We start from the raw sequence: 26637 nt of genomic DNA, 5'->3' as shown, positions 1-26637 counted from the left end.
GCAAAAATAAGAGCAAAGTTTGATTCTTTTGATATAGCTTTTTGAAATTGTAATTTCTATTTTTACTGAGAAATGTGCATGTTTTGTTATTGACCCACGTTACAAGATTTTTTGACCTGGTGTGGGCTTGCATGTTTTCTTTTTGCAGCACTGTGTGATTTTTGAAGTCAGGACCGACTTTTCATGCTGGATAACCCTGTGTACTGGAGCTTTGAAACAAAGGCAGCTTCCAATTTTCCTACAGGCTAAAGTCAGTCTGAAAAAGCCAAAATACAGTCATCTAACTCCAAATATGAACTCAGGAAATAAAAACTAACTAAATGTTTTTCATGACATAAAATCAGGGTTTATGAAATAATGAGATAATGTTTTGTCAGGGAGTGATCCTATTTCAGTCAAAATGATGACTCAGCGTTAATGCCGAGCTTATACCGTTAATGCTCTGTGGCTGCTGACAGCTCACACAAAGAAAGACAATCTCAAGACATTCAATAGTTGCTTTTTTGTGTCCACATAAATGAAAGTTATGAGTTTGATACTACAACTTGCAAAGCGTCAAATACTGGGAGTATTTGTCTTTAGTTAAAGGAATACTTAAATCCCCAATTGTTAATTTGTGTGTCAGCTACTCATCCCATGTTACGCTGAAAACCTTGTTTTCTCTTGTATGCTTCGACAGTGATTGAAAAATCCCAAAACTGAGAATTCTTGATAAATTGGAGCTATACCAGGTTTAAAACCAGCAAAACCGTATCAAAATATCTGTTTACAAACTCTTACACAACTTGTGCAGTAAAAGCCAAGTCCATGCTCGCTACCTCCTGAACACATGCATGTTTTTGAAAACCTTAATATTTAAACTTAATACTTAATATTTAAAAAAAAAAACTTTGCATAAACAGCCCAACCTTGCTACTCGTCCATATGTAAGACTGGATAAATGAGAGTAGGAATATACTGCGAGAGTTGTGTGAGTTTCTAAATGTATGTTTTGATAAAGCTTTGCTGTTGTTAAATGTGGTTTTTGGATTATTTGTCCGCCGTAGGCATGCCAGATAAACAAAGCTTTCCTTCCAAATTCAGCGAAACATGGGTCTAGTTACTAACATGCCAAAGATCATTTGGGGGGCTGAAGTATTCCTTTAATCTACTAAAGGTCATCTGCCGGAGGAGACGGTCTTTTTTTTTTTAGATGATGACAGCTGAATGCTCTGTGTACATTATTATTAGCATTCAAAGCTGGTAGGGGGACATCATGGTTGTTATCAGCCCTCGGCAGGTAAAACTACAGGTCACATGTTGGAAGCTAAAAATATTTTGCTCCGTGTTGTGTCCCTTTGTCCTCCACATCCTCTCCTCCTCCTGCTGCACCCTGGGTAAATACAAGCGCTACAGCGACTGTCCGTTGACGTTAAACATTGACCAGCCCTGTGTGAATAGAGGCAGAGGTGACGCGATCGGATAGAAACCTTCTTTTCTGTCTGTGATTGTGCGTTAACACCCTGATAACCACTGAAGCAAATGATGAAACAAACATCTGAGATACAGAGTGGGTGTTGGGTGGGAGGAGGAGGCGGAGGTCCCAGCTGTGCCGCTGGCCTGGTGTTTCCTCCCAGAAGGGTGGAGTAAAATGTTTGTAGAATTTGATAAGGCTATGATTGGTGGTAATTTTTTTAACTTATTTTATATAACACAAGACAATAGAAGAAAGTTCTTCAGTTCCATGAAGGAATGGATACTAAAATCATGTGACTGTTTGACTTACATTCCTCACTTATACACTGACATTACAAACACGAGACAAACACACGTTTGTATGTCAAAGTGAACGCTCAATGGCTGGATGAGCACAGCTGTAATTATAGTTATCGGCTCACTTCACTTTCTCCGTCGTACTTCCCCTCGCTGCAGGTTCTCACTCACGCTGTGACCGTGATAAATCCTCTGCTCGCTCCATTCCCTTGTCTCTACTTTTCTTTTCTATCTTCAAGTGCAGAATCAAGCTGTGCTTTCATTAAATGAACAACGTGTCTTTAGATAAAAGTGTAGGGTAATGTGTTGGTAATGATTTACAAGTGCTGATACTGATATGAACAGGGTTTTTATTTTATAAGAAATAATGTAATTAGATTCTTATAGCATAAGATAAACTGGATTAAAATTAGTCAGTTTTGAAAAAATGCTGAATATCATTTTATTTAAAAACTAGCTAGATCTGAGTCAGTCTTGTTTGTTAAACGTCATGGATTGAAATAGGATTTAGTCTCAATATTTTCACTTTTTTATACTTTAATTTTCATTCAGGCAAACATTTTCTTATTTCATTGGATAAAGAAGTCACTTTCATGATTCTGCGAAAAAACAGAATTGAACTTATTTATTGTTTTTATCCTTAATGTCATTTATAATTCCTCCATGGTCTTCCTCTTTATTGGAGATGATGTAATAGTGCAAAAACTCAAGAAAAACTTCAAATATTACAATAAAACAAACATAGCTCCAACAATATGGCATATTCCTATTTTTTTAACCTCCCCTTTGTTGTTATGTCTTTGCGCTGGTGATAGCTGTGGCCTGAGGCAATAAGTTTTTGAACTGTCTGTCCGTCCATCCCATTCTGGTGAATGCGTTATGTAGAATACCTCGAGGAAATTTCCTCAAATTTGGCACAAACGTCTACTTGCACTCAGCGAAAAAGTTTTTAGATCCTGGTAGTCAACGGTAACGGTCACTGTCACCTTGCCTCTGTCTCATTCTTTCGAACGCAGTATCTCAAGAAGGCCTTGAGGGAGTTTCCTGGAGTTTGGCACAAACGTCCACTTGGTTTCAGTAATGAACTGATTAGGTTTCGGTGGTCAAAGGTCAAAAGTCAAAACAAAACATGTTTGTTGATCACAATTCAAGAATTCATATGCTAATTATGACAAAACTTTACATAAATATCTAAGGATAAAAAGGATGAAAAAATGATAAAACTGTGCTGATTGTATAATAATAATAATAATAACATTGTGTAATGTCTGTGCTGTCAGGGGGGAGATGCATGTGAAGCATCCATGTTTTCACTTTCATGGATATAAAATGTAATTTGGACTTGCTGTTAATTCTAGTTTTAAATTAAGGTTTTCATTAAAGAAGTTTACTCAGAGCAGCGCTGTTTAAAATGTTGTCGGGATGTGTAAATTGGTCGGGCTCTAATGCACCAGGATGATTAGATTACATCAGCTGAGCTCTGATAAGCAGGGATTTGTGGCTCGCTCTGATCTGCCAGATCTCACATTGTAATTCTCTCTCTCTCTCTCTCTCTCTCCCTCTGTGTCTCTCGTCCAGCGTGGCCGGCGGTGAGCTCTTTGACTTCCTGGCAGAGAAGGAGTCACTGAGCGAGGAGGAGGCCACTCAGTTCCTCAAACAGATCCTGGACGGAGTCTTCTACCTGCACGCCAAACAAATTGCTCACTTTGACCTTAAGGTACTGCAGCAACTAAAGATAGACAACAGTGTCCCTGTTTGCTTCCTTTGGTCAGTCATGTGCTCCAAGCAGGAGACCGGCAACATTTTTGAGATATTATCCATTCAATCAGTTTGTGTTGCACACACTAATAACACACCGTAAACCGAAGCGAGCGAAGATTCCCAATTCTGCACTCCGTGTTGTTTAAAGTGTTTGGTCATTTATTAAGCAAAAACTCAAACTATCTCCAGTTCCAGCTTCTCAGATGTGAGACTTGCTACTTTTTTTGTCTTATGGCGCTGTAGATATGATAGTAAACTGATTATCTTGTGGTTTCTTTATCAACTTATCATGAGAAATGATGATGATGATGTCTGAGAAATAAAAAGGTGAGAAAGCCTCTATCAGGGTACCTGCAGGGTCATAAAAAGCCTCGAATTTAATATTTCCAAATTTAGGCCTTAAAAAGTCTTGTTTACAAAGGTCTTAGTTTTTTTTCTTGTCCTTTCCATTAATAAGTTTTCTTGTGCGATTTTGTTCAATACGCATCCTGATCCCCCTCTAAGAAATACAGGATAGCATGTGATAAGCGTTTTTTTTTTTTTTTTTATTCCCTTTGTTGTGGGTTTTGTGGCACTCGACCAGTTGCCGGACTCAGGAGTAGGAGTGTAACAATACATGGATTTACAGCGATGACTGACATGTTGTCATCTTTAAGATATGGATTTATTTTTGAAGTTCCCATAGCACTTGTCACTATTTACATCGGAGCACACCTTCTTTTTTTAACACCCAAACAGTGCTAGTGGCATAGCTGCAGGCAGACTATGACAAGCAGCCGGGGAATATTAATGATATCGTCTCATTGTGATCACCGGCCTCTGAATTGAATCAAAATCGTAACATAGCAGACTTTATGATATCCATAGATATTGTAGGGTTATTGTAAAGAATTTATATAATATTTTATTAAGATGAAACTTCTGATTTACACCCTAGTATGGTACTAACCTCATGTTGGTCCTTCATAGATCTTTTGATTCAGACGGTTAAACAAATTCAAATGACCCTTTTCAAGTGATTAGTTTTGGTAACATCCTCAAACTGAGAACTAAAACAGAACTGTATAATTTCAAAGACTCTTCTGATGATTGTGAGATTTGCATGAAAACACTTTGGATGCAGAGGATGATGACAGCGACTTGTCCAAGGTCATGTTTGACAGCACAGTTGGATATTTTCTCTGAAAAGACGAAACCCCCATGCTGTTTCCCTCTTATCCGAGGTCGCAGTGAAGTGTTGTCTGTTGTTCAGTCTCCCCGGAGTTCTTCACATTCGTTCTCCAAAATGCCAGCTCACTGGAGAAGTGGATTTGCAGCATTATGTGAATGTATGTTTGTTTTTTGCATCAGCATTTGGGCCTCTCCTTTTAAATCAGCTTCTCTTTTTATCTATGTTTTCAGAGCCAATTCTTTTGAGGCTAATTACCATGACTAATCAGTTTTGGTTTATTTTTGGATTCTCTCCTTTTTATCATGGAGCGTGTGTAGTTTAAAACTCCTGGGGGAAAAAGAGTTAAGGTCACAGTGTACTCACAGCACAGATACACCACGGAGTGCGTAACGTTCTCGAACATTACCTTCATGTTTGGTGTGTTGTTTTCGTTGTTCTTAAATCTGAGTCGATATCATCGATCAGTTGTCCACTTACGACTGCACGTGCAGAATAAACAGTCCACAGCGACTCCTCCACTTACAGAACAATCGCCACAAATCATCCCTCAGAGTTCGGGACATTCAGCCTCCAGGTTTGCAAATAATAACCTCTGTGCCGAGCCAGCCACTTGTGATCAATGCCAGAGCTTTTACCAACCACTGCAGCCTCCGCTTTGCGTATTAGCTGCTGTTATTCACCGTCTCACAGTGGCTCAGATAAGGACTTCATATGTTTAGTTGAATGACTCTTTACAAAACCACAGTATTCCACTTCAAAGGGTGGAAGTTCAGAGTCTCTACCTATGATGTTCTCTTATATTCTGAGTACATCTTGCCTTTTTTTCTTGTGTTTGACCCCATTTAAAAGACATTTGGTTGGTGTTTGTTCAAGGCTATATATTTCAACCACAACTGTACATTGACGGCACTGGTAGATATTCAGGGACAAAAATGAAAAGCTGCCTGCTCTGACCTCTTAAAACTGCCAGTTTAAAGGGACAGTTTATATGCAGTAGATGTCTGTCAGTATGTTCCCAGTTTGGAGAAACGGCAGGACTGCCCAAACAAAAGCTAAGCAATGCACTGCTGTGAATGAGGGTCAGCAACAAAACATATTTTAGCCACCTAAAAAAGGTCCACCCAAAAAAAAGTTTAAGTGTACGCCACCAGAATCCATTGAGAAAAACAGTAATTTTAACATGCTGAACACGGGAGCTGCTGGTGCACCGCTGCTTTGATGAGTTAGTTTGTTAGTGTTATTGAGTGATTTTTGGGAATCCGAATTAACCCATTTAAACGCCAAATTCACACAATAACACACAAAAATCTACTGATAAAGGCAGTGGTAGATCAGCAGCTCCTGTGCTCAGCAATATTCAATCACCCTTTTTTTCTCAATGGAGTCAAGCTTTGAAAAGTGCAGTATAACGGCTTTGTTTTCCAAATCACTGTCCGACATTAAGATAACACTTTGAAAATGCTCTCAACATAGTGTACACCTAAAAATGATGTTTTTTTTAGGTGCCTAAAATAGGTTTTGTTGCTGAACCCCTCCACAGCAGTAAAAGTAGTGGTGCTTAACTTCATTGTCGAAATCCAGCCAGCTTGCCAGCTGATATCTTCTGTATGTAGTACCCCTTCAACGGATAGGTACCCCATACAAGCCCACTTCAGAAAAACTGAACTGTCCCTTTAAGTATGAGCAAGACAGTTTTCAGAAGAATATTTTTGAGAGTCAGATCAATTCTACAGAGACAGTAACGTTGCCAATCAATGTACTTATTATGCTCAGGAGCTTAATAAGTCGGGCAGGGCAGACTAATGATGTCTGACTCATCTTCTATGCAATTTGTATCTGAACTAACGGACCAAAAGGATGTAAAGCCTGCTGTTCCTCTCATGGAAAACACTTGAAAAGAACCATCTTTTAGAAAAAGACAACTTTAAATCCTCTACTGTATCGTTGTTTATTAGTACTCTGATTAATGCCGTAATCCTTGTGATTTTCATTATGCCGTGAAGAAATCCGCAGGGAAACATGTTTTTGGTTATTAAGCTTGCATGTTATTAAGCTCATGATGGTGGAGGAATTATTCAGGTCCTTAATTAAAGTAAAACTGCTGACACCACACTGTGGAAATGCTCTGTTACAAGTTAAAGTATGTGAGTATAATTTGATTAGTTTTAAAGTAAAAGTACTCAATACAGAAAATAATTTCCTCTGTGACTGTTAAACTATTATATCATTACATCATTATTGCATATGCATTATTGTAAAAGCAGGATTTTACTGTTGGTTGGGGTGCTATTTTTTATTTTTATCATCAGGAACCAGTATTGTACAAATATCAAATACAAAGTACAAATATGTTCCAGTGTTTTTGTTTTTCTCCTCCCAACCTACTTTGGGGCGTGGTAGAACAGAAAAACAAAACACCACCTTATATTAACACCCCACCCACACACCTCAAACCTCAATAAGTAATTAAAGCAAAGATAATAATAATAATAATAATAATAATAATAATAATAATAATAATAATAATAATTATTATTATTATTATTATTATTATTATTATTGTTGTTGTTGTTGTTGTTGTTGTTGTTGTTGTTGTTGTAAAAAGGATAAAGATTAAATGGGAGAAAACCAGAGGAAAGATAATGCTAATTTTTAACTAGTTTGCATAAGACTGTAACTAATCATTACTTCAATTATGTATTGATATACTCATTTTCTCCATCAAAGGAGCAGTGTGTATAATTTAGTGGCACCTAGGGGTGAGGATTGCAGATTGCGATAGCTGAAACTTCTCTTGCGTGTTTATTATTCAGGAGGTTTCTACTGGAAGCTGAATTATCCACAAAGGTCTCTTCCCCTCCAAAGCAAACAGTCCAGGTGATTAACACCAGTAAAAAGCAATGATTAAAGTAGTTTCACATTAAAAATTATTATTTTCCCAACAATGTTTGGCTGATCATGAAGGGGCTGCCGACTGCCATGGCAGATGCAAAAGCACGAGTGGCCATATCTAGTGTTTAATTGTCTGTTCTGGGCTCCTGTAGAAACATGGTGGGCTCCTTAAACAACGCTCCCTATCTAGATATCAACATCTCATTCTAGACTAAACACAAAACTAAAACACAATTCTTATTTTCAGGTGATTATACACTAAAGAAAACAAACTTTTTATATTATATTCAATTTCTGACCCCTAAACTCTGCACACTGGACATTTAATTGATTGATTGTTTGGTTAGTAAAAAAAAATCTGAAAATGGTGAGAAAAAGTGTCACAATTATATGACACCTTCAACAATGTTTGTTTTGTCTAACCAACTGTCCAGAATGTAAAATTATATGAAATTAATTGCAATTATTTAAATAATGTAAGGAAAAGCAGTAAATCTCATTGTTTTGAGGAGCCTCAATGAAATATTTTTTTCATAAAAAATAACTTATGTTTATCAAAGTAGTTGCTATTAATTTCCTGTCAGTTGACTTATTGATTAATCGACTTATCATTCCAGTTGCACTATAAACTGTTGGGTAGATTACTTTATTAAAAAAACAATGTATTTTGTAAGCTTTCTGTGTGTAGTGTGCACAAATCTGAACTTAAAAGCTGTCAAATAATGTTAATGAAATAAAAAGTACAATATTCTCCTCTGAAATTTAGAAACATAAATGTAGGAATAGAGTGAAGGTGGAAGAAAATACTCAAGTAAAATATCTTAATTTTGAACTTAAGTACATTACTTTGTTGTATTCACCACTTCATTTGTAGATTATATAACTAAAATAATTTGTAACCCACATTTGATATCATTCTCCTTGATTCTAGCAGCAACATTTAGCGTATCAGTGTTTGTAGCTGGAAAAAAAAATACAACGAGCTGAGCTGCAGTCAGATTGTATTTTCTCAGCGCCTCCTGTTGCCACTCCGCTGCCCACATTCAATCTGTTCGTGTTCCTTCCCAGACTAAATCCTCCTGCTCGGCTCACAGTCGAACTGAAAGGATAAGGTTTGGAGGAAAGATGGCTTCGTCTTGAAAGAGGCATTGTGGCCTTTAGGAATGCCCGGCCTCTGTTGTTTGGCTTTGCTTAAAGCACATCTTTGCCTGTCCTTTCCTTTCTCCCACTTCCTAGAGAGGTTTTTACTCGTGTTTTGCATGGGATTTCCATGGCTGATGAGCCTCCTTCCTGCCAGCCTGTTCCTGGTTTTGTGTCCGACTCTGCTACTTGCTCCCTTGTTTACACCTAGTTTGTGTCCCATGCTGATAATCTTTAATTTGTCTGCGAGCATCATAACTGTCCCTTATCAAAATCACCATGCACACCTGGCTTCATGCTTATAAGAGCTTTAAAAGAGACGGTAAGTAAAGCAAGCAAAACTTAATTTGTTATGCGAGGTGGAAGCACAGTCTACTGCACAAAGTGTAAAGGTTCAAGTTGCCGGCACAATACAAAGTCAGCAACAGACCAGGTGAATCAACTCCCTTAAAACCAACAATAAAATCTCAGATAATGATAATGATAAAGATGACAAATAATACAATAAAAGATACAAAGTCATGAGAGTCAATGCTGATCGTTAAAATTCAATAAAATAATATTGAAAGTAGACCATTAAAAAAGAATAATACTTAGGAATTAAAAAAAACAACTAAAAACAGAATAACATCAAATAAATAGACCAATAAAAGATGATAATATATGAGTAAAACCAACAAAATACTTCTGGGGCCGTCCTAATGTACAAGAATAACAATAACCAAGCGACCTGTTCCAATAGGGGTCAAGCTGGTTCATAGCATGTGTATAGCATGACATGTCTGTGCGCTGGAGCGGGCTGTCAGACATGTCCAGGCGCTGCAGCGGCCTGTCGGACATTTCTGTACGCTGGAGCGGGCTGTCAGACATGTCTGTGCGCTGGAGTGGGCTGTTGGACATGTCCAGGCGCTGGAGCGGGCTGTCGCGCATTTCTGCGCTGGAGCATGTTGCTGGACATGTCCACACTGGAGCGTGTTGTCGGACATGTCTGTGCGCTGGAGCGGGCTGTCAGACACGTCCATGCTGGAGCAGGCTGTCGGACATGTCCATGCGCGTTTAGCTGTGGAGCCATTTTGCCATGCTTGATGCCAAAACAACCAAAATACTAAATTTTTCGCAGACAGACAGCAGAATGAGTTTTTGGGCATGTTTAGACCTCAAAAAATGCGATCCATTCGGCAGAAAAATAATAATAATAATTCCTTGCATTCCAAGAGCTCACACAGCGAGGTGCTCGGGCCCTAATAAATTCTAAAGAGGAAGCCAGTGTAGTGATTTCAGCACAGGTGTTATGTGGTCCAATTTCTTTGCTCTTGTTAAAACATCCAAAATGGCAAAGATTTTTAACCTATGTGACACACTGCAAAGAAAGCTGCACAAATTTAAAAGAAATTTCCTCTGGTAAAGAGTTTTGTCTGTTTACCAACATCCAAAATGCCACTGCACCTCACCAGGTCTCCATCTGTCCAATGTGTCTCACTTCTTTGACTGTCTCTATTTTTCTGTCTTTCTAGCCGGAGAACATCATGCTGCTGAACCGCTCAGTGCTTCACCCGCGCATCAAGCTCATTGATTTCGGCCTGGCCCACAAGATGGATTTTGGCAATGATTTTAAAAACATTTTTGGAACTCCAGAGTTTGTAGGTCAGTACTTCTTTGTTTGTGTGACGTTGAGCAGTCACGATTCTTTATTTTTTCTCCCTCTACATCTTGTTTAAACAGATAGTTATCTAAGGAGTTTGTGCAAATATAGTCTCCATCTTTTCTCTACTAAACGCACACGCAGACATGCACGCACACACACACACACACACACACATGCACACACACACACATGCACATACACACACTGCATCACCCTGCTGTCCTGGCTTTATCCCAGGGGTTGTGCATTGCAAGAGCAGGTGCCAAATGTGCCATAGGGACTAAGTGAGAGAGACCTGATAATAGACTGGAGATTATCAGAGCTGCTCCTTCTTGCCAACACAAACACGCACTAATAGACACATCAGTGGCTCTGTCCCATCTCACCTAACCCCCTTTTTGCCCGGGGCGGCTGCCAAGCCAGCACTCCCAGCCTGCCCCTGCTCGATGCCAGTGCCCACCACCAGCATCATCCAGGCCAAAACCAGGATCTGTTCCCAGGATAGCTGGGTGGCAGTGGTCAAATGGTGTAAATAAAGATCAAGTGGCAGAAAGCCAAAATTATATGTTGGATGGCTGATGCCGTAAAACAGGCCTGGCTGCTGAGAAATCCATCAGCTCCAAATAATGGAAATTATAAGGAAAGTGCATTAAGAATTCATGGGAAATATAAATTATGAGTCTTGAGTTTATTCAAAATAAATGTGCATAAAAATCTGCTGGGGAAAAAAATAAAAAGATGCTCTTTTTAGCGCCACACTGTAAAATCGGACATGTTGATCTTGATTAAAATAATCAAGGAAACCGAAAAATGAAAATAAATTTATGATAACTTTCAATTTAAGTGTTAAGTTTACTTTATTTAACTTCATTTGCTTAATTTTACAAATAAAATTAATTATATAAATTAAAATACAGTTGCAAGCCTAGTACAGGAATGGGTACAATGCAAACAAGAACTGCATATAACTTATTCGGTGTATTTTGTATTTGCTAGAATGTGAAAAATCTAGGCTAAAAGTCTTGGCTCAAGGTGGCAGTTATACCTGCATAATGTTTAACTTACTAAATTAATACTAACTTAATGTTAGCACACCAGGAAGGTGCAGGTACTGAAGCTGCATCCTCCTGTTTCATATGAATTTTCTTTTTTCTTTTTATTAGAAATAAATATTCTGATTCATCTTCAGTTACAGTATTCACACATCTGAGGACAAGATCAAGAGAAATAATCACACTTCTAGCAGGTGTGATTAAAAAAAACAAACAGTAGCTCCTGAAACAACACATCTAAAGAAACAGAAAAATCTGAACGTGTTAACAAGCTCAAACAAAACTTGTCAAAAAGACACTGCAAGAAGAAAATAAGCAAACGAAAAAGTACAGAGACAATCAGTGAACATTAAATCAAACATAAAGTTGGTGTGTGGCTGTTGTTTGCATGCTGACCTGAATATTAATGGCGTTCTGTTTTGTGCTTTTGCCTCACAGCTCCAGAAGTCGTCAACTATGAACCTTTGGGCCTGGAGGCAGACATGTGGTGAGTAAACAAAAGCTCAATCTGCTCCACAATACGCATTGTGTGCGTAAGCTGTTTGAAATCATTATTTCTGAAGAACATCTGCCGTTAAGTAAATGTATGTTTTGCATGATGCGCTGCTGTCAAAATGCTCAACTATGCTCTCTCTCTGTCTCCCTGCCGCTCTTCAGGAGTGTCGGTGTGATAACCTACATCCTGTAAGTATCTGAAATGTTACCAGTGACGATGGATAATTGTGTGAAATGCAAAGCATGCATGAATCAGACACATGGCAGGGTTTTCACAGCAGCCACCTTTCACCTTATGTTCACATTTTCTTCAAACACCACGATGTCATCACTCACTGAACACAACTGTAGGTCAAATGTAAGGGGTTACCGGCTGCTCTTTGACCAATATCTCAAGAAGGTCTTGAGGGAGTTTCCTTAAAGTAAACGTATAAATTAATATGCTAACTGTGTCATATTTCAAAGAAATGTCTAACTGGATGAAATGATGAGATTTTATATCCAAAAGTTCGAAGGTTAGCTTCACTTTGACAATATAACGTTCTGCAAAAACACTTATGGCTCACTAAACTAAACTATGTCTTACTAAACGTCATAACTCAGGAACAGACGGGGAGACATTTGGTGTGATACTGAATTGGTGACACTATTCTTGAATCTGTGCTGATTGTAGATTGTATAAATCTTGTGTGCTGCAGGGGGTAAGATGTGTGTGAAGCATCCATATTTTAGAATAAATAGTTTCTTTGCAGCAACGTTTATATGTGGAAGATTATCTGCCATCACGGCTGTATTTGAGTCTGGACCAACATGGATGTAAACTGTAAGTGCAATTTGTGCAATTTTCATGGAGGCATACAACCATGACAGTAATTCTAGTTTTTTGTTTGTTTGTTAAATATTTGCTCAGTCTTTTTTATTAGTATTTAAAGCCATACAAATACAGTTTATCACAAATTTAATTGGGAGGCCCCCTCCCCCTATGTTTCTGCTTCAGCAGAGCCCCATGTGTAATTCTAGTTTTTAAAGGAAAAGCTAAAATAACAAGCTCTAAAAAATGCGACGTCTGGCTGCTTGAGGCTAATTTACTGAAGCTAACTGACTCTGGAGTTTGTCCAAGCTCTGGTCTGGTCAGTCTCCTTTGATTTTGTCGGCCTGCTCTGCAGTTAATAAAGAGGATGTGACCTCAGAAGCGAAGTCCTTATTAGATGTTCCCTCTGTCATAATACATTATGTTAAAACATTTCACCTGTACGGCTGTTTTTCATATACTTCAGTCAACCAATTGATCTTTAAAACAACCAACGCGTCCACAGCGACAACATTTTCTACAGCCAAGGGCTTCTATGGAGTTTGTGAGTGTTCTTTAAGCAGGCCGCGTGCAGACATGTCAGCGCAGTTTAATTCAACAGCGAGAGAAAAGTTCATGCTCTCGCCGACCCACAGATCAACTGCTGTTGGCTCTCAACGATGCTGTCCTTCTCTTTATATACCCAGCTACGAGCTCCGAGCTTTCTGAGCTCCCACACACCTTTTATCCTTCAGAGAGACACCTACACGAAGCACAAACACAGAACATAAGACAGCACGTCAGGTGCATTTGCCCACACAAACATGTAGAGAGCTCTCACTAAAATACAGTGAGGTAAATAAAGGGCGAGTAACGATAACACAAGTGTTATCTCGTTATTACATAATCAGTAGCTGCAAACATCACACGCTTTATTTTCAAAGAGTAAATTGTAGATGATGAAATGATGCATCACTTTGTCTCTATAGTACTCGTACACATGCATCGCTGCACACATACGTACTGTACGCATACACACACAATCTTTGTTCATGCTGTCCACCCACACAGCTGTCACAGCTCTGCCAGGCAAGGTAGAAAATAGATCGTTCACTGCCTATTATCACAGCCGAGCAACAGTGAGTACACCAACTGCTCATCTCCTATTGTCAAGAAAACATGAGGAGAAGGAATGGCTTGGAATAATTCAATAGTTAGGAATAACAAATACAAAAAAAACATTTTAAGGTGATTTTTGGAAGCACTTGCAAACTCTTAATGGGAGTACTCTGGATGAGTGATGACATGATTGTTATACTGTAATGAAAACTACGCAAAAAGCTCCATTAGGGAACTTTAAAGTACTTACAAAAGATGCTGAGACTTCCATTTTGTAAGATTTCGAAAGACTTCATTCGTCAGAGATAATGTAACCTGAAATAGTTTGTGTGAATGTGGTGAATCAGCCAGCTTTCTGCCCTGCTGGAGCCCTAATTTGGGCTTCAGGTTGTTCAGAATTGTGCACTGCGCATCCTTAAGTGTCATTTGGGAAACATTTTGGTGGATAAAATGTCGCCACAGCGTCCTGACTTCACACTTTTCCTGCTGATATTGCTGCCTGGCTCGGCGAAGAGTTGCCTTTAATTACTTGTTTGTTGTGAGCAGCTGCACCTCACATAGTCGATAAATTTATACATTTCCGCTCAACTTGAGCTTGACCTGCACCACCTCCACGTCTATCCCAGCTGGCGTGTTAATTAACAGCTGGAGCTGATGAGCTGGAGAGGTTTCAGTGGAGAAGTGAAGGCCAGGGCTTTGTCAGGGATCGCTGTTTGGTGTCACTGAGACCTTATCTGCATGCATGACCGCTCAGCTCAGTGTGTGGGCTGCGGTCAAATAGTCTTTTTGAATAGGAAGGTTCCTAATTGCGTGAAATGACCCAGAGGTAGCCAAGTGGAAGGAAGCCATGATAGGAGCTGTTTGAATTCTTTAAATGTTGAGAAAGGGTTTTCAGTGCTTCCTCTCTTATCTCCTCCAGCAAAGGATGCACTGAAGAAACATTGCAGAAGCAACAATTACAGCAGGGTACAATTCAGTTGTTCATATTACAGCAAAGCAATTTCTGAAGACACATTTTAGTTTTTATTTTATTTGTTGGAAAAACAATGCTGCAGTGGAACTGTGATGAGAGCATATATGAAGATATGATAGAAGATGTGAAGTACTTGAAGTGTGCATTGTGCAGCTGTATTAACCAGGTAAATACAAGTACTGGGAATCAATATCAGCAGATACTAAATATCGAATGACATCCCTACCCATAATGCATTAATTTCACTATTGTTTTCTTAAAATCATACTAATTTTGGCTGGCACTGTGGTACATTGTCCCCTTCAGCAAGAGGGTTCTGGTTTTGTGTTTTGTGTTTTGTGTTTTGTGTGTATGTGAGCGTCAATGGTTGTCCGTCTTTTTGTGTCAACACTGTGTTAATCTGGCAACCTGTCCAGGGTGTATCCTGCCTCTCATCCAATGTCAGCTGGCATACGCTCCATCACTGCTTGTGTATGTTCAATTTAAAGGTGTAAAAATATGTTACAATTCCTGCACTCTGCTAAAACTCCTCACGTATCCGTTGTTAGTGAGAGACGTCCAGCTGGCTCTCCTCTGATAATGTTTGACTAACACACAGAATACGTCAGTTTGATAGCAAGCCTTCACTAATGAGTCACCAGTAGTTGCAGCTCCGTAATCACATTCCCGATATCAACGAACAGGAAAGTCTCAGTTTCATTTTCAAGGGCTGCAGCTAATCAGCGGCGGGTGATTTAGTGTTTGAATTGAAATCTATTGATTACAAGAACCACTGAGTCAGATAACGGGAGAAGAGTGTTGCTTTTAGAGTGGATTAAATTAGCAGGTTTTGAAGATGTTGAGTTGATGAGGGCACAAACACAGAGCTTCAAATGCAGTCAAAAAGAAATTCATCAGATTATCTTGGTCTTTTATCCGTTTGTACACCTCTAACCTCATGCTTGTCCTCTGTCCCGTCTGTGCAGTCTGAGTGGTGCGTCTCCATTCCTGGGCGACAATAAGCAGGAGACTCTGGCCAACGTGTCGGCCGTCGACTACACATTTGATGAGGAGTTCTTCAGCGGCACCAGCGTCCTGGCCAAAGACTTCATAGCACGGCTCCTCGTCAAAGATCCAAAGTATGTATGACCCCTTTGTCTGATGTTTAAACAGGGATTTAAAGCTATCATATACATTTTCTTTCAAGATATTATTGTTTTCTGTCAATAAAATAAAATGTGACAAAATTGTGCAAAATTAAAAATCACAATTTTCAGTGATCCAACTTAAAGTCTTTAAATCACTTATTTTATCCAAACAAAAGAACATTTCTGGCTTTCCACCTTGATGACAGAAATAAATAAAAATCAAAACTTCTGCATGTTTTTTTCTTTTGCAAACAACCAGTTTATTAACTAACTTTTCTGATCTCTGCTAATGCTCAGACATCGAGGAATATTTAAACTTCCACAGAGCATGGTATGAAGTGAAGGGCACAAGTGCATTTAGGGTGTGGCCAGCCTCACTTTTCCTGGTTAAATGGCGCATATTCTGGGTGCAAAGTAAGGCGAGGTTGTATTTAGTCCATTAATTAATTATAGGTGTCTTTTGGGTGTAACAGGAATTCAACCAATCAGATGGTCATCATCCATTCCCATTAGTGAGTCTGCAGCTGGTGCACAGCGGGCATTTTTCTGACAGTAATGCAGTAAGAACAGTGATATCACTGCAGCAAATATCGTGGGACATTACAGAAGCGAAACTAAAAACTGCAAAACTTTGAAAGCTTGACAGAGGAAAGAGAACTTAACTTTAAGCTTCTGAAATGAAGGTACGCTGCTCCTCGTGTTTAAATGTGCACAGCATCTCTCTTAATGGGGAGTTGGACATCAAGTCCTGCAAGTCCTGCAAGTCCTGCAAGTCCTGCTCTCTGCTACACTCATATTTTACAGAATGTAATTAATATTTAAATATTTCCACCTGTAACCCATCAGTGCATCCTTGTGTGTATAACAAGCAGAGTGTACTGAATAATGCACCATTTAAATAGCGGGAAATCACTGTACCATTCTGACTTTAGACCAGGTTTTTATTGGTTTTGTTGGTTGACCACAGCTCATTTTAAGACCCAAACACCCATGGGGGGACAGTTGGGTGTAACTTAGACAACATGGGCACTTCCCATCGATATAACTGCGTTGGTCTGAAATAAGCAATGACAGTTTTGCTTACTGTTACTGTTTTTTTGCCTCCAACACCTTATTGTTTTGTTCATCTTACCTTTTGCTTATCTTAAAGGAATAATCAGTTTAAGTAAAATTGTTGGTAATAGATTTTTCTACCAGTTGGTTAATATATGAATCGGAGTGTGCACCAGTCAGACAAGTTTAGTTGTGGGAAAATGGTTTTCAGATATGAAGTCTTACAGTAAAGTCAGAATTTGAATCTGAAGTCTATGTATCTGTTTTAGAGGAATATACATTTAAAGTCCATCTTTCTGAATACATCTAGAACAAGATAAGACTTCAGATGAGAAAAACAGCAGCTCATTTCCAGTTAGAATACAAAACTAATGCAGCATTGTAAATAAAAACTTCCATTTCAACACTAACTCGATATAAATTATTTAATAATTAACTTTAAAAGCCATTTTTCTAAGTATTTTCTTGTTGATTGGTTGATTTTTTTTTAATTCTAAAACTTTGACAAGAGAATTGAAAACTGGCCCACTGCAGGTATTCCAAATAAAACCATCCTGTCACCAGAGATGATTCGGTACCTAAAACTGTGCGCGTCTTCCTTATTACCAAGTTGCTCTAGCAACAGCTGAGTGGCTGCAGCAGCACTTATAGACTGAACAATAGAGCGAGAGCGAAGGGGGCGAACAGTGGTGAATAATTATAGGTGTGAAGATAATTTCATTTAGACAGGATGAAGAGAAAAAAGGAACCAGGCGTTTTAAACAGACAGCGGGCGAAAGAGGAGAGTGACTTTACAAACTTCAGCTAATGGGGCTTTTAGATATCGTCCACCGAGTGCATCAAAACAGAACGGCTTTTAATTGATCTACAATGTGAGCGGACATGGATCCACTCAGCTGGCAGGAAGATTAATGACGGCTCCCTTGAAAAAGACACATTAATAGCGTTGACCATGAAACTGGACTGCACAAACACTGTGATTTTACCAGTGCATGTGGGACATTTCCTCACCTTAAATGTGGAAAGACACAATCACCCCTCAAGTTCACTGTCACGGCCGTCAGTACAGTGAATCTGTGGGCTTCTACTTTGACTCAGGTGTGTGTGTTTGTGTGTGTGTGAAACAAGGATGTGGTATTGAACAGATGTCAACAGGAGGAAGTGGCAGTGGTGTGTGTGTGTGTGTGTATTCGACCACACCAGTTTCGTCAGTGGTTATATTGCCCTACGTTGAACCAACTGAAACTTTGAAAAACAATGTCTTGTTGTTTTCATTGTTCGTTTACAGCAGCTGTAATGAGGGAAGCGGCGTCTGTGTTTCAAACCACACCAGTTTTCTGTAAGGCTTTTATTGAACGTCAGGTGGTAACTGAATATTGATTGTTGACTTTCAGAGGGATTGTCTGTTGATAATGTTAAGTAAATATATAATCTGTGTGTTGATGGAGTGCTGACTTTATGTTTTTTGAAACACCTACTCTACTCTTGATTTTTAAAATTTACATATCGTATGGGAAGTAGTGCACAATTGATTGTCACGTAGATTGTTCCCTTCTTTACTCGGATGTCTCAGTACCTAAACAGACACTTTATATTATACATATTATTATTATTATTATATTACATATTATGAGAAGTAAAAAGAGTTTCTAAAAAGGAAATGAGATGTTATAGGTCAACAAAGGTTAATATCAAGAGATTCACACGCATTCATTTATTTGTGGCGACCTTCCACGATTAAGACATCCTCTGTCATGTATTTATTTTATATTTTTGGAGCTGGACCACTGAGTAGGGGCGCTGGTTGAGTATATATACCACTCAGTTAATGATTGCACTCTGGGCACAAACTGAGCAGTAGAACAACAGGGGTAGTGAAAGTGAAACTAACCTTTCATTAAACTGGGTCTAAAAAGCTCCAGCAGCTGTTCCTCTCAACCTTTGATTGGATCAGTTTTGGACAGGTCAACGGACCAATTATCAGCCCTGAACTTTAAGTCCTTTATCTGCCACTGAAGGAAAAAAGAAACTCATGATAAGTTCCCCCTGAGCTGCGCTCACATACCTGCAAAAACGTAAGAATTAGAGAGGGGACACAGAATGGTAAAACACACTCTCACTAGATTTAAAGAAAAAATATATACTTTCTAATTATGCAGAAAACACTGATATCACACCATTTAAATGGAGAGGAGATACAGTGAGAAATGACTGAATTACCTATATATAAATAAGAATATAGCATCCAGGAGTCTTTTAATTAATAGGAATCCTGTTTGTTTATATGACCCATCAGATATATTGTCATATTGTTTATACTACTAAGGCTTCAGTTGGGATGCAGCAAACTTAGAAAATTGTTTTCATTATCGAATAATCTGCCATTATTTCCTCAAAGAGTTCAAGCTGATGTATTAAATGCCTTGTTTTTGTGCGACCAATAGTCTTAAACTCAAAGATATTCAGTTAACAGCAAATAAAAAGAGAAAAGCAACATATCAGCTAATTTTAGAGGCTGGAACAAGTTAAGTTTTGGCATTTCTGCTTTAAATAAAATTACCTGTATGATTAATTTCATGTTGATTTTCTAATCGTTTCAACTCTATATTTGATGAATTTCACCTATAACACTGTGACAAAATGAAATTTTAAATCTCCATTGGCTGTGTTGGAGGGAGATTGCTGTTTACACAGTCCAGGGTATCTGGTTAAAATGAGAGATCCATGAGCTTGATGGCTTATTTGACACCAAAACACTGGATTTTTGTTGACCAGTGTATTTTCTGTTGTGTAAACTCAGTGGCCTCGTTATACCTAACGAGAGGCTGCGTTTCTTCACGCAGTGCTGATGCCGGTCTGAACACAGCAGGCTGAGTCATACTGCTGGAAGAAAAAACTCTCTCAAGGATTGTGATAATTTTATAACAAGACTCGATATTAGTATCTCGCAACTGTATCATAACCATTTCTTTACGGCTACTTGAGATTGACGATTTCATTTATCCTTCTGCACACACAGCTGTGTTTGCTGTCTGTGATCAGTAATCCCTCGTTCAACTTGTCCGCAGCTTTCATGGACTGTTGACAGCAATCAGTGTCTCTGACTGAACAGCAGGGTGGTTGCATTCATCACTTAAATCTCTCACATTTAAAAAAATGCATCTGATGTGCCTTATAAGCTCTGGTGTTCCTGGAGGTCAAAATAAATTAATTTAAAGAGAGAAGAAATGCTTTGTTGAAATACAGGGATAAAATATAACATATGAAATAAAATATGATACACTTGTGGAGGACAGTCATACAGTAATTGTCAAATTAATTAAACTAATGTAAACAGGAATGTGGTATATGTATATGCATAATGAAAAGTAATATATATGTATATATATATATATTTGTAGAGCTGTAAAAAGGTAGTAAAGCACTAAGTAAAAATGACACATTAACTTAAGTGATTGGAATTGATTTTTTTTTTCTATTTCACACAAAACTCAGGGCATATTTTTTCATCTTAAAAATAAAATAACATTAATTTTATAGTTTGGTTTAAAGTGACCTCATACCTCTGTGTGTCTTTGGTCATAAATAGTCGTTGCTTTGAGTATATAAAGGCTGTGTCATGCTGGAAAATATTGGATGAACTTTTGAACTGCGAAATATCAAAAGACATCCCTTAACTATTCTGTGTTTAAAATGTTTTTTTCATCTTCTGTCTGCAGAAAGAGAATGACGATTCAGGACAGCCTCCAGCACCCCTGGATCAAGGTTGGACTCTGCTTTTCTCTGGCTGACTGAGGGCATTTCTATTTAATGTGAAACTTTCCAATCCTTTAAGATTTAAAATGTTTCCTTTATTTTGTGGCAGTATTTGAAGTTTGAAACAGCTCAGGATTTATGAGCTCGATGTTGCCAAGCCTCAACTGATTGATTCTGTACCAAATCTATCTTGCCAAGATCATTCTCACAAGTTTCTTTCTCTATTAATTCATTTTTTTCTGTTCGTGAAATCAGCCAAAAGACACTCAACAAGCACTGAGCAGAAAGGAGTCGGCGGTCAACATGGAGAAGTTCAAGAAGTTTGCAGCTCGAAGAAAATGGAAAGTAAGTGATTTCCTTTGATGCTGTCTTTCCAACTTTGGGAAAGACACAAAACTTGCTGAGTAAACTCATCACATCCCAAAAACACTTCACTTTGACAGCTTATTGCCAAAAAGCCTCCTCTGATTTTCTACTTTAATGTCGCCACAGTTGCTGCAGGCTCGCCATAAGAACCATCACATTTACCGCCAATGCCGCTTTAGTGGTCGTCTCCTTGTCTGTTGCGGTTTGTCACGGCTGACCCAGCATCGCTTCTTAGCCTGAAAGAAGCGCAGGGACAGTTTATCTGTGGTGGTTTGGCGGTGCTGTCATGCCATGTCTCTGTCTTCATGCTCAGTTGTGGCACGCTGGAAGCGTCTGGCTTTGCAGTAACCTCGATTTCACTTTATTTTTTTCCACACGTGACTAACGCCAAAACATGACAAAGCAGAGATGGGAATGTTGGTTGTTAAAGTAGACTTGAAAAAGTGTCAGGTTTATGAAATATCTCACAATCTAACTAAAATGGAAGGAGCCTCTTTTCGCATGTCTGTCCTTCAATTTTCTCAACAACTTTTCACCCCATGAACTTCTCATTCGGTGGGTGTGTTGCTGAGGACCCAGAGGAGTGCAGTGTCAAGTGCCAGCTCTTGGGATTTAAAGGACATTTTTATTAGTTATATGTAAGGCAGGGAAATTTGGCTTTAAAAGAATATCATGGTATTTTTTGGCTACATTGTACCACATAATATATCTCCACTTTTTGAAATACTACTAAAATACAAAATTAAATGAACTACAGTTAAATAATTTAAAGTGGAGTGTCGATGTTTTTCGCCGTAAGACCTGAAGCTTTGGATCAACAGTTAGCAGAAAGTTAAACTGTTACTGCAACGCCATTAAACATGCACGACAGAAACTATCAGCTCTCCAGTTCATAAGTGACAAATATTTGCAAGTTGCGCTGTTGCTGAGGCAGAGCCGTTAGAGAGGAAGGGACACAAAAAATGGCATGACAACAGTTTATACTCGATGTAGTCATTTTAAATGTCTAAAAGCCCCAAGACCTACTCGGCACTAATTCAGCAGATGACTCGGATTTTGTTTATTCTGAAAAAACAGAGAGATCGATTGCACAGTTTAATACCGAACAAGCCCTCAAAAAGGCATACAAGATAAGGGGACTTCATTTTAGTTTGCCTGTACATAAAACAAATATAAGGGATTTATTCCAGAAGGGCTGTGGTGCCAGGGATGGTCTGTTTACTTTGAGATAAACAATAATAATACTAATAATTGTCTTTTGGGTGTTGGATATCGTTGGTTTCTGCCATTATCACATCACACGTCATCATATCTTGTATTTTATGTGTGTAAACATTTTGTGTGTATTTGTGTTTGCAAACTGGCTTGCCTCAAATTGCTTTTTGAGGGACAAAAAAATATCATAAATAAAATTATTGTAAATTTTTTTGCACAGCAGAAAAAAGTCCAGAGTCAAGTCACCTCACAGTATGAAGGGCAGTGTGTTATCAAAGAATGGATCACAATGAGTGAAGCTGACTTAAATGGAGCAGAAAAATGCTTTATGTCTACACCTGCCTGCCCGTTCATGGTCCCTTCAACGTGACATTAACCTGTTCTACTTCCTCTCATTCATGATCCGCCGTTCTTCTTCTCCTCTTTTGCAGCAATCCGTCCGACTTATCTCCTTATGCAACCGCCTGTCCCGCTCCTTCCTGTCCAGAAGCAACATAAGTGTGGCGCGCAGCGACGACACGCTGGTAAGATCTGATTCTCTGAACAAGTACACAAAGACATTAAAGCAGAGGACAGGCGATATTGCTTAACTTCACAAATTCATTAAGTTGATTGAGTTCAACAGCTATTAACACAACCAAGGCTTTAAATTGCACTTGAGTAAAACATCTAAAACAAAAGAGCCATTACTTTAATCTCCGCAGCCCTTTCCTATCTTTAATATAAACCAAATAAACGTAATTGACAGGAGACTGGCAGCTTAATGAGTTTCAGATTGCTTTTGCTGAAGTGCATTTTGTTATAAGGACCCCGAGCTCTCGGTTACAGCTCTAGTATTTGTAGCTCCACAATCTCTCCGAGAATCTTGAGCTCTTACATGTAATTGATCTGTTCCTCGTTTCCCACGCGGTGCCACAGGTCAGGTGTTTGCAGAATTGTTGGAATTTCTGTGTGTGTGTGTGTGTGTGTGTGTGTGTGTGTGTGTGTGTGTGTGTGTGTGTGTGTGTGTGTGTGTGTGTATAACCTCAAAACCAGGTTGAGTGTTCAGGAATGTGAGAGAGAAACTCGTGTAAATGTACAAGTCAGATTGTTTGCACACAGATGGTGATACATTAGAGAGCTTTTATGTTATGTTTGTATGGATGTGGATACTGTCAAGCCTGCGAGATGTAAACACTGCAGCTTCGGTGAAAGGCTTAATCATTTACAAAGCATTACCAGTAGGCCAAGGCCAGGCCTGTTTCCTTATTACAGGATTACGCAGCAGCTTCACACCACACCACAGGTGAGCTGACAGGTAGAAGTAAACGCCCCCTGTAGTCCACAAACAGAACTGCAGCTTTCTAATAAAGTGGTTCTCAGCTGGTCCAACCACAGGGTCCAGATTTTGGTCCTTAGTCATTAGTTCAAGGTCTACATGTAAGATAAATAACTGCATTTTAAATTTCATTTCACAAAATGTAAATAACACATGAAATAAGACATATTGCAAGAATAAAGTGCAGTTACTTAAAACTTAGTAAATAAATAGCAATGCAAACACAAAAAGTAGGCCTACATATTATTGCTTCAAGATAAGATAAAATAATCCTTTATTAATCCCACAGTGGGAAAATTCCCAATACTACAGCAGCTAAGAGGTACGAAGAAATATAAGCAGTGAAGGAAACAATATGATTGTAAGAAAATAATTACAAATGTAAAAATATGAAGATATTAAAATATTAGATAATAAAAAACAAGGTGCAAAAACAGTAACATAAATAAAATAAAATTACAAAGTGCCAACAAAAACGGTCTAGAAATAATATATATATATAAGAAATATGTACACTAATTGCACATGTGAAAAATTGCACTTTTTTAATAGATCAGTGCCATATCAAAGCTGCAAAGGCGCAGCGTGTTAATAGGCCAAATGATACCAACAACATGGCAATAAAAAAGTTTGCTGAAAAGCAGGATTCGGCACTTCAAAATAAAAGTTCTGCAGGAAATTTACCATACTGTTTGTTTTTTTTTGACATGTTCACAAGTCACTTACAGTCCATTCTGAACAGACCTGCCACCCACTTTTGGACCGCAACCCACCAGTTGTGAACCTCTGCTCTAATAGGTGGTTGTCTTTATTGCCTGGGCAGCTCCAGGGTTAAGTGCTTTACTGAAAGACTCAGAGGTTGTTTTTAGTGCAGCGGCCCTTCTGTAAATTTTCAACTAAGAAGTTGTTTGTGTCAGAGGCTCTAAATGAGAACGTGGGAGGAAGTGCACACATCAGAGAAAAAGGAGTATGAGAGTATTGGTATTAGCAGAAGGGCTGAAACCAATGTTTATATTAATTATTGATTTATCTGCCAATAGTTTTTGATTCATTGTTTAGGTTTTAAAATGAACCAAAGTAGAATATGAAGTAATTATATATTATTTTCCTCAAAACCTCAACATTTCTCAATGTAGAAGCAGTGATGCTTTAATGCTTTTGTTCAGCTGTCAGTTTTTATACTTTATCTTTGAAACCATGTGTTTTCTCTCTCTTTGGTGTGGAGGACGACTCTGTAATTCTGCAACACTCATGAGATATACTGCTGTTACTGTAATTTTTTGAGGGCGTTGAGTAAACACGGATTTTTTAAAGTAAAACTGCTTTATTCAAATCACGGGGTCTGCTTGTTTTGGAGAGGAGGACACCTCTGCAGATAATTCTTACCAAAAAATTATTTAGAAACAAGAAAATTACACACAAATATGCTTCATTATGAGTATTATAAAAAAAATGTGAATTTATTTAAATGTATACTTTTTTCTATCGCATATTTTAAAATATAAATAATTATAAGTATAGTTTTCAAGACATTTTCCCCTAGGTTTTTTTTTTTAACCACCAACATCAACTATATTCTTGTAATTTTTGAGACATTTCCTGCTAAATTGCTCATTGCTATATTTATCATTTATTTAAAAAAAAAAATCAGACCAATTTTCTCAGTTTTCAGAGGTTTAAATGCTTGTAAAGGCGTCTGAAGACAACACAACAAAACTGATGTAGATCCTGGTTTGAAAGAGTTAAACGATGAATCAGTTATCACACTTTTCTGTCAATCGACTAATCGGCTTATTTTTGCAACACAAATTATTATAAGTGAAACTGGCAGAGGAATGAATGACTGTGGACTAAGACGAACATATTTTGGGGAGTCATCCTGCTGAGGTAACAAGCATACAAGGTTTAGTCACCTTTACAAAACACCTCAAAAATAACTTTTTAAGGGACGGAAAAGCATTACTCATCCCTGCTGCCTGCCCTAGTTTTCTCTGAACTTTTAGTCATACGAGACCACATCTTTATTTCCCGGATACCAGCATCCGTCCTTGTGTTTTTTTTAAATGTGGAGACTGTTATTCAGGACCAGATGTGTCACATCAGGGGTCAAGAAAGAGAAAAACAGATATACTTCTTACTTCTTAGACTTCTTTCTCCTTTTATTAGAGTGGGAGGCCTACTGTAGAATGTTAATAAATTTTATATTAATAATAACTTCATTTAAAAATAGTTACTTTATTTATATAGCACCTTTAAATGCAGAGTTTACAATGTACTTTGACAAACAAAGCAAAACAGAAATGGGATACACAGATGGCAACAACAGCGGAAAGCCACACAGTCCTATTAAACATAAGCAAGAAGAAACTAAGAGTTAGGAGTTAGGATCAAATTAAAACCAGAGGACAAATAACGCAAGATGCAGGCCGCATAATGTTGATATAAACTAATACAAAGAAATAAACCAAAAACAACAATTTAAAAAAACAATAAAGCCACAAATAAAAGGAAATAAAACAGATAAAGCATAAATTCAAATGGCAAAATAAATAAGTGACAAATATTTGCAAGTTTGCACACGTCACATTTTATTACACATCAAAAAGAAAATGAGGTAGCTTGATAAAACTTCTCCATCCTGTCATGAACTGCAGTTTTCAGTAAAAAGGTAAAAATCCCAAACTGAGTTGACAGTGAATCCCCAGCAGGCGGTTTGCTGCTCGTACATATTCGTGTTGTATTTGCAGCCCCTCTGAGGTGGCGTAGTCACGGCTCCTCCAGCAGGGAGGTTATGTTGAGGAATGTAACCAAAGTGTCACGCTTGGCAGAATAAATGCCACCTCCGCCTCGCCTCCTCTCCTCTCCTCTCCTCCCTCCTCCTCGCCTCCCTGCCTTTCTCCTGCTCGTCTCTTTGTGCAGCAGAGCGTCACAGCTGATTTCTGTGCCATCCAGCTGACTCTGGATGAAGGTTATTAGGTCACATGTCACAGACTTGGAGAAAAAAAAAAAGTC

At 38.4% G+C, this 26637-nt stretch overlaps 1 protein-coding gene across 1 annotated transcript in view; it reads left to right on the top strand.

Moving 5' to 3' along the window:
* The window catches only part of dapk1 (death-associated protein kinase 1), a 96207-nt gene that overhangs the window by 38168 nt on the left and 31402 nt on the right, over positions 1–26637 (top strand). The window contains exons 4-11 of the mRNA XM_042487731.2: positions 3331–3469; positions 10231–10360; positions 11852–11900; positions 12071–12097; positions 15756–15908; positions 20690–20735; positions 20982–21071; positions 22739–22831. Of these exons, the coding sequence (XP_042343665.2) occupies positions 3331–3469; positions 10231–10360; positions 11852–11900; positions 12071–12097; positions 15756–15908; positions 20690–20735; positions 20982–21071; positions 22739–22831 (727 nt within the window). The remainder of the gene's footprint in view (positions 1–3330; positions 3470–10230; positions 10361–11851; positions 11901–12070; positions 12098–15755; positions 15909–20689; positions 20736–20981; positions 21072–22738; positions 22832–26637) is intronic.

The sequence above is a fragment of the Plectropomus leopardus genome, chromosome 4 (genome assembly GCF_026936395.1).
Source record: "Plectropomus leopardus strain MGB_pleo_1.0 chromosome 4, ASM2693639v1, whole genome shotgun sequence".
Classification (NCBI taxonomy): domain Eukaryota; kingdom Metazoa; phylum Chordata; class Actinopteri; order Perciformes; family Serranidae; genus Plectropomus; species Plectropomus leopardus.
The sequence above is the reverse complement of the archived record's forward strand: the minus strand, read 5'-3'. Positions and strand labels throughout refer to the sequence as shown.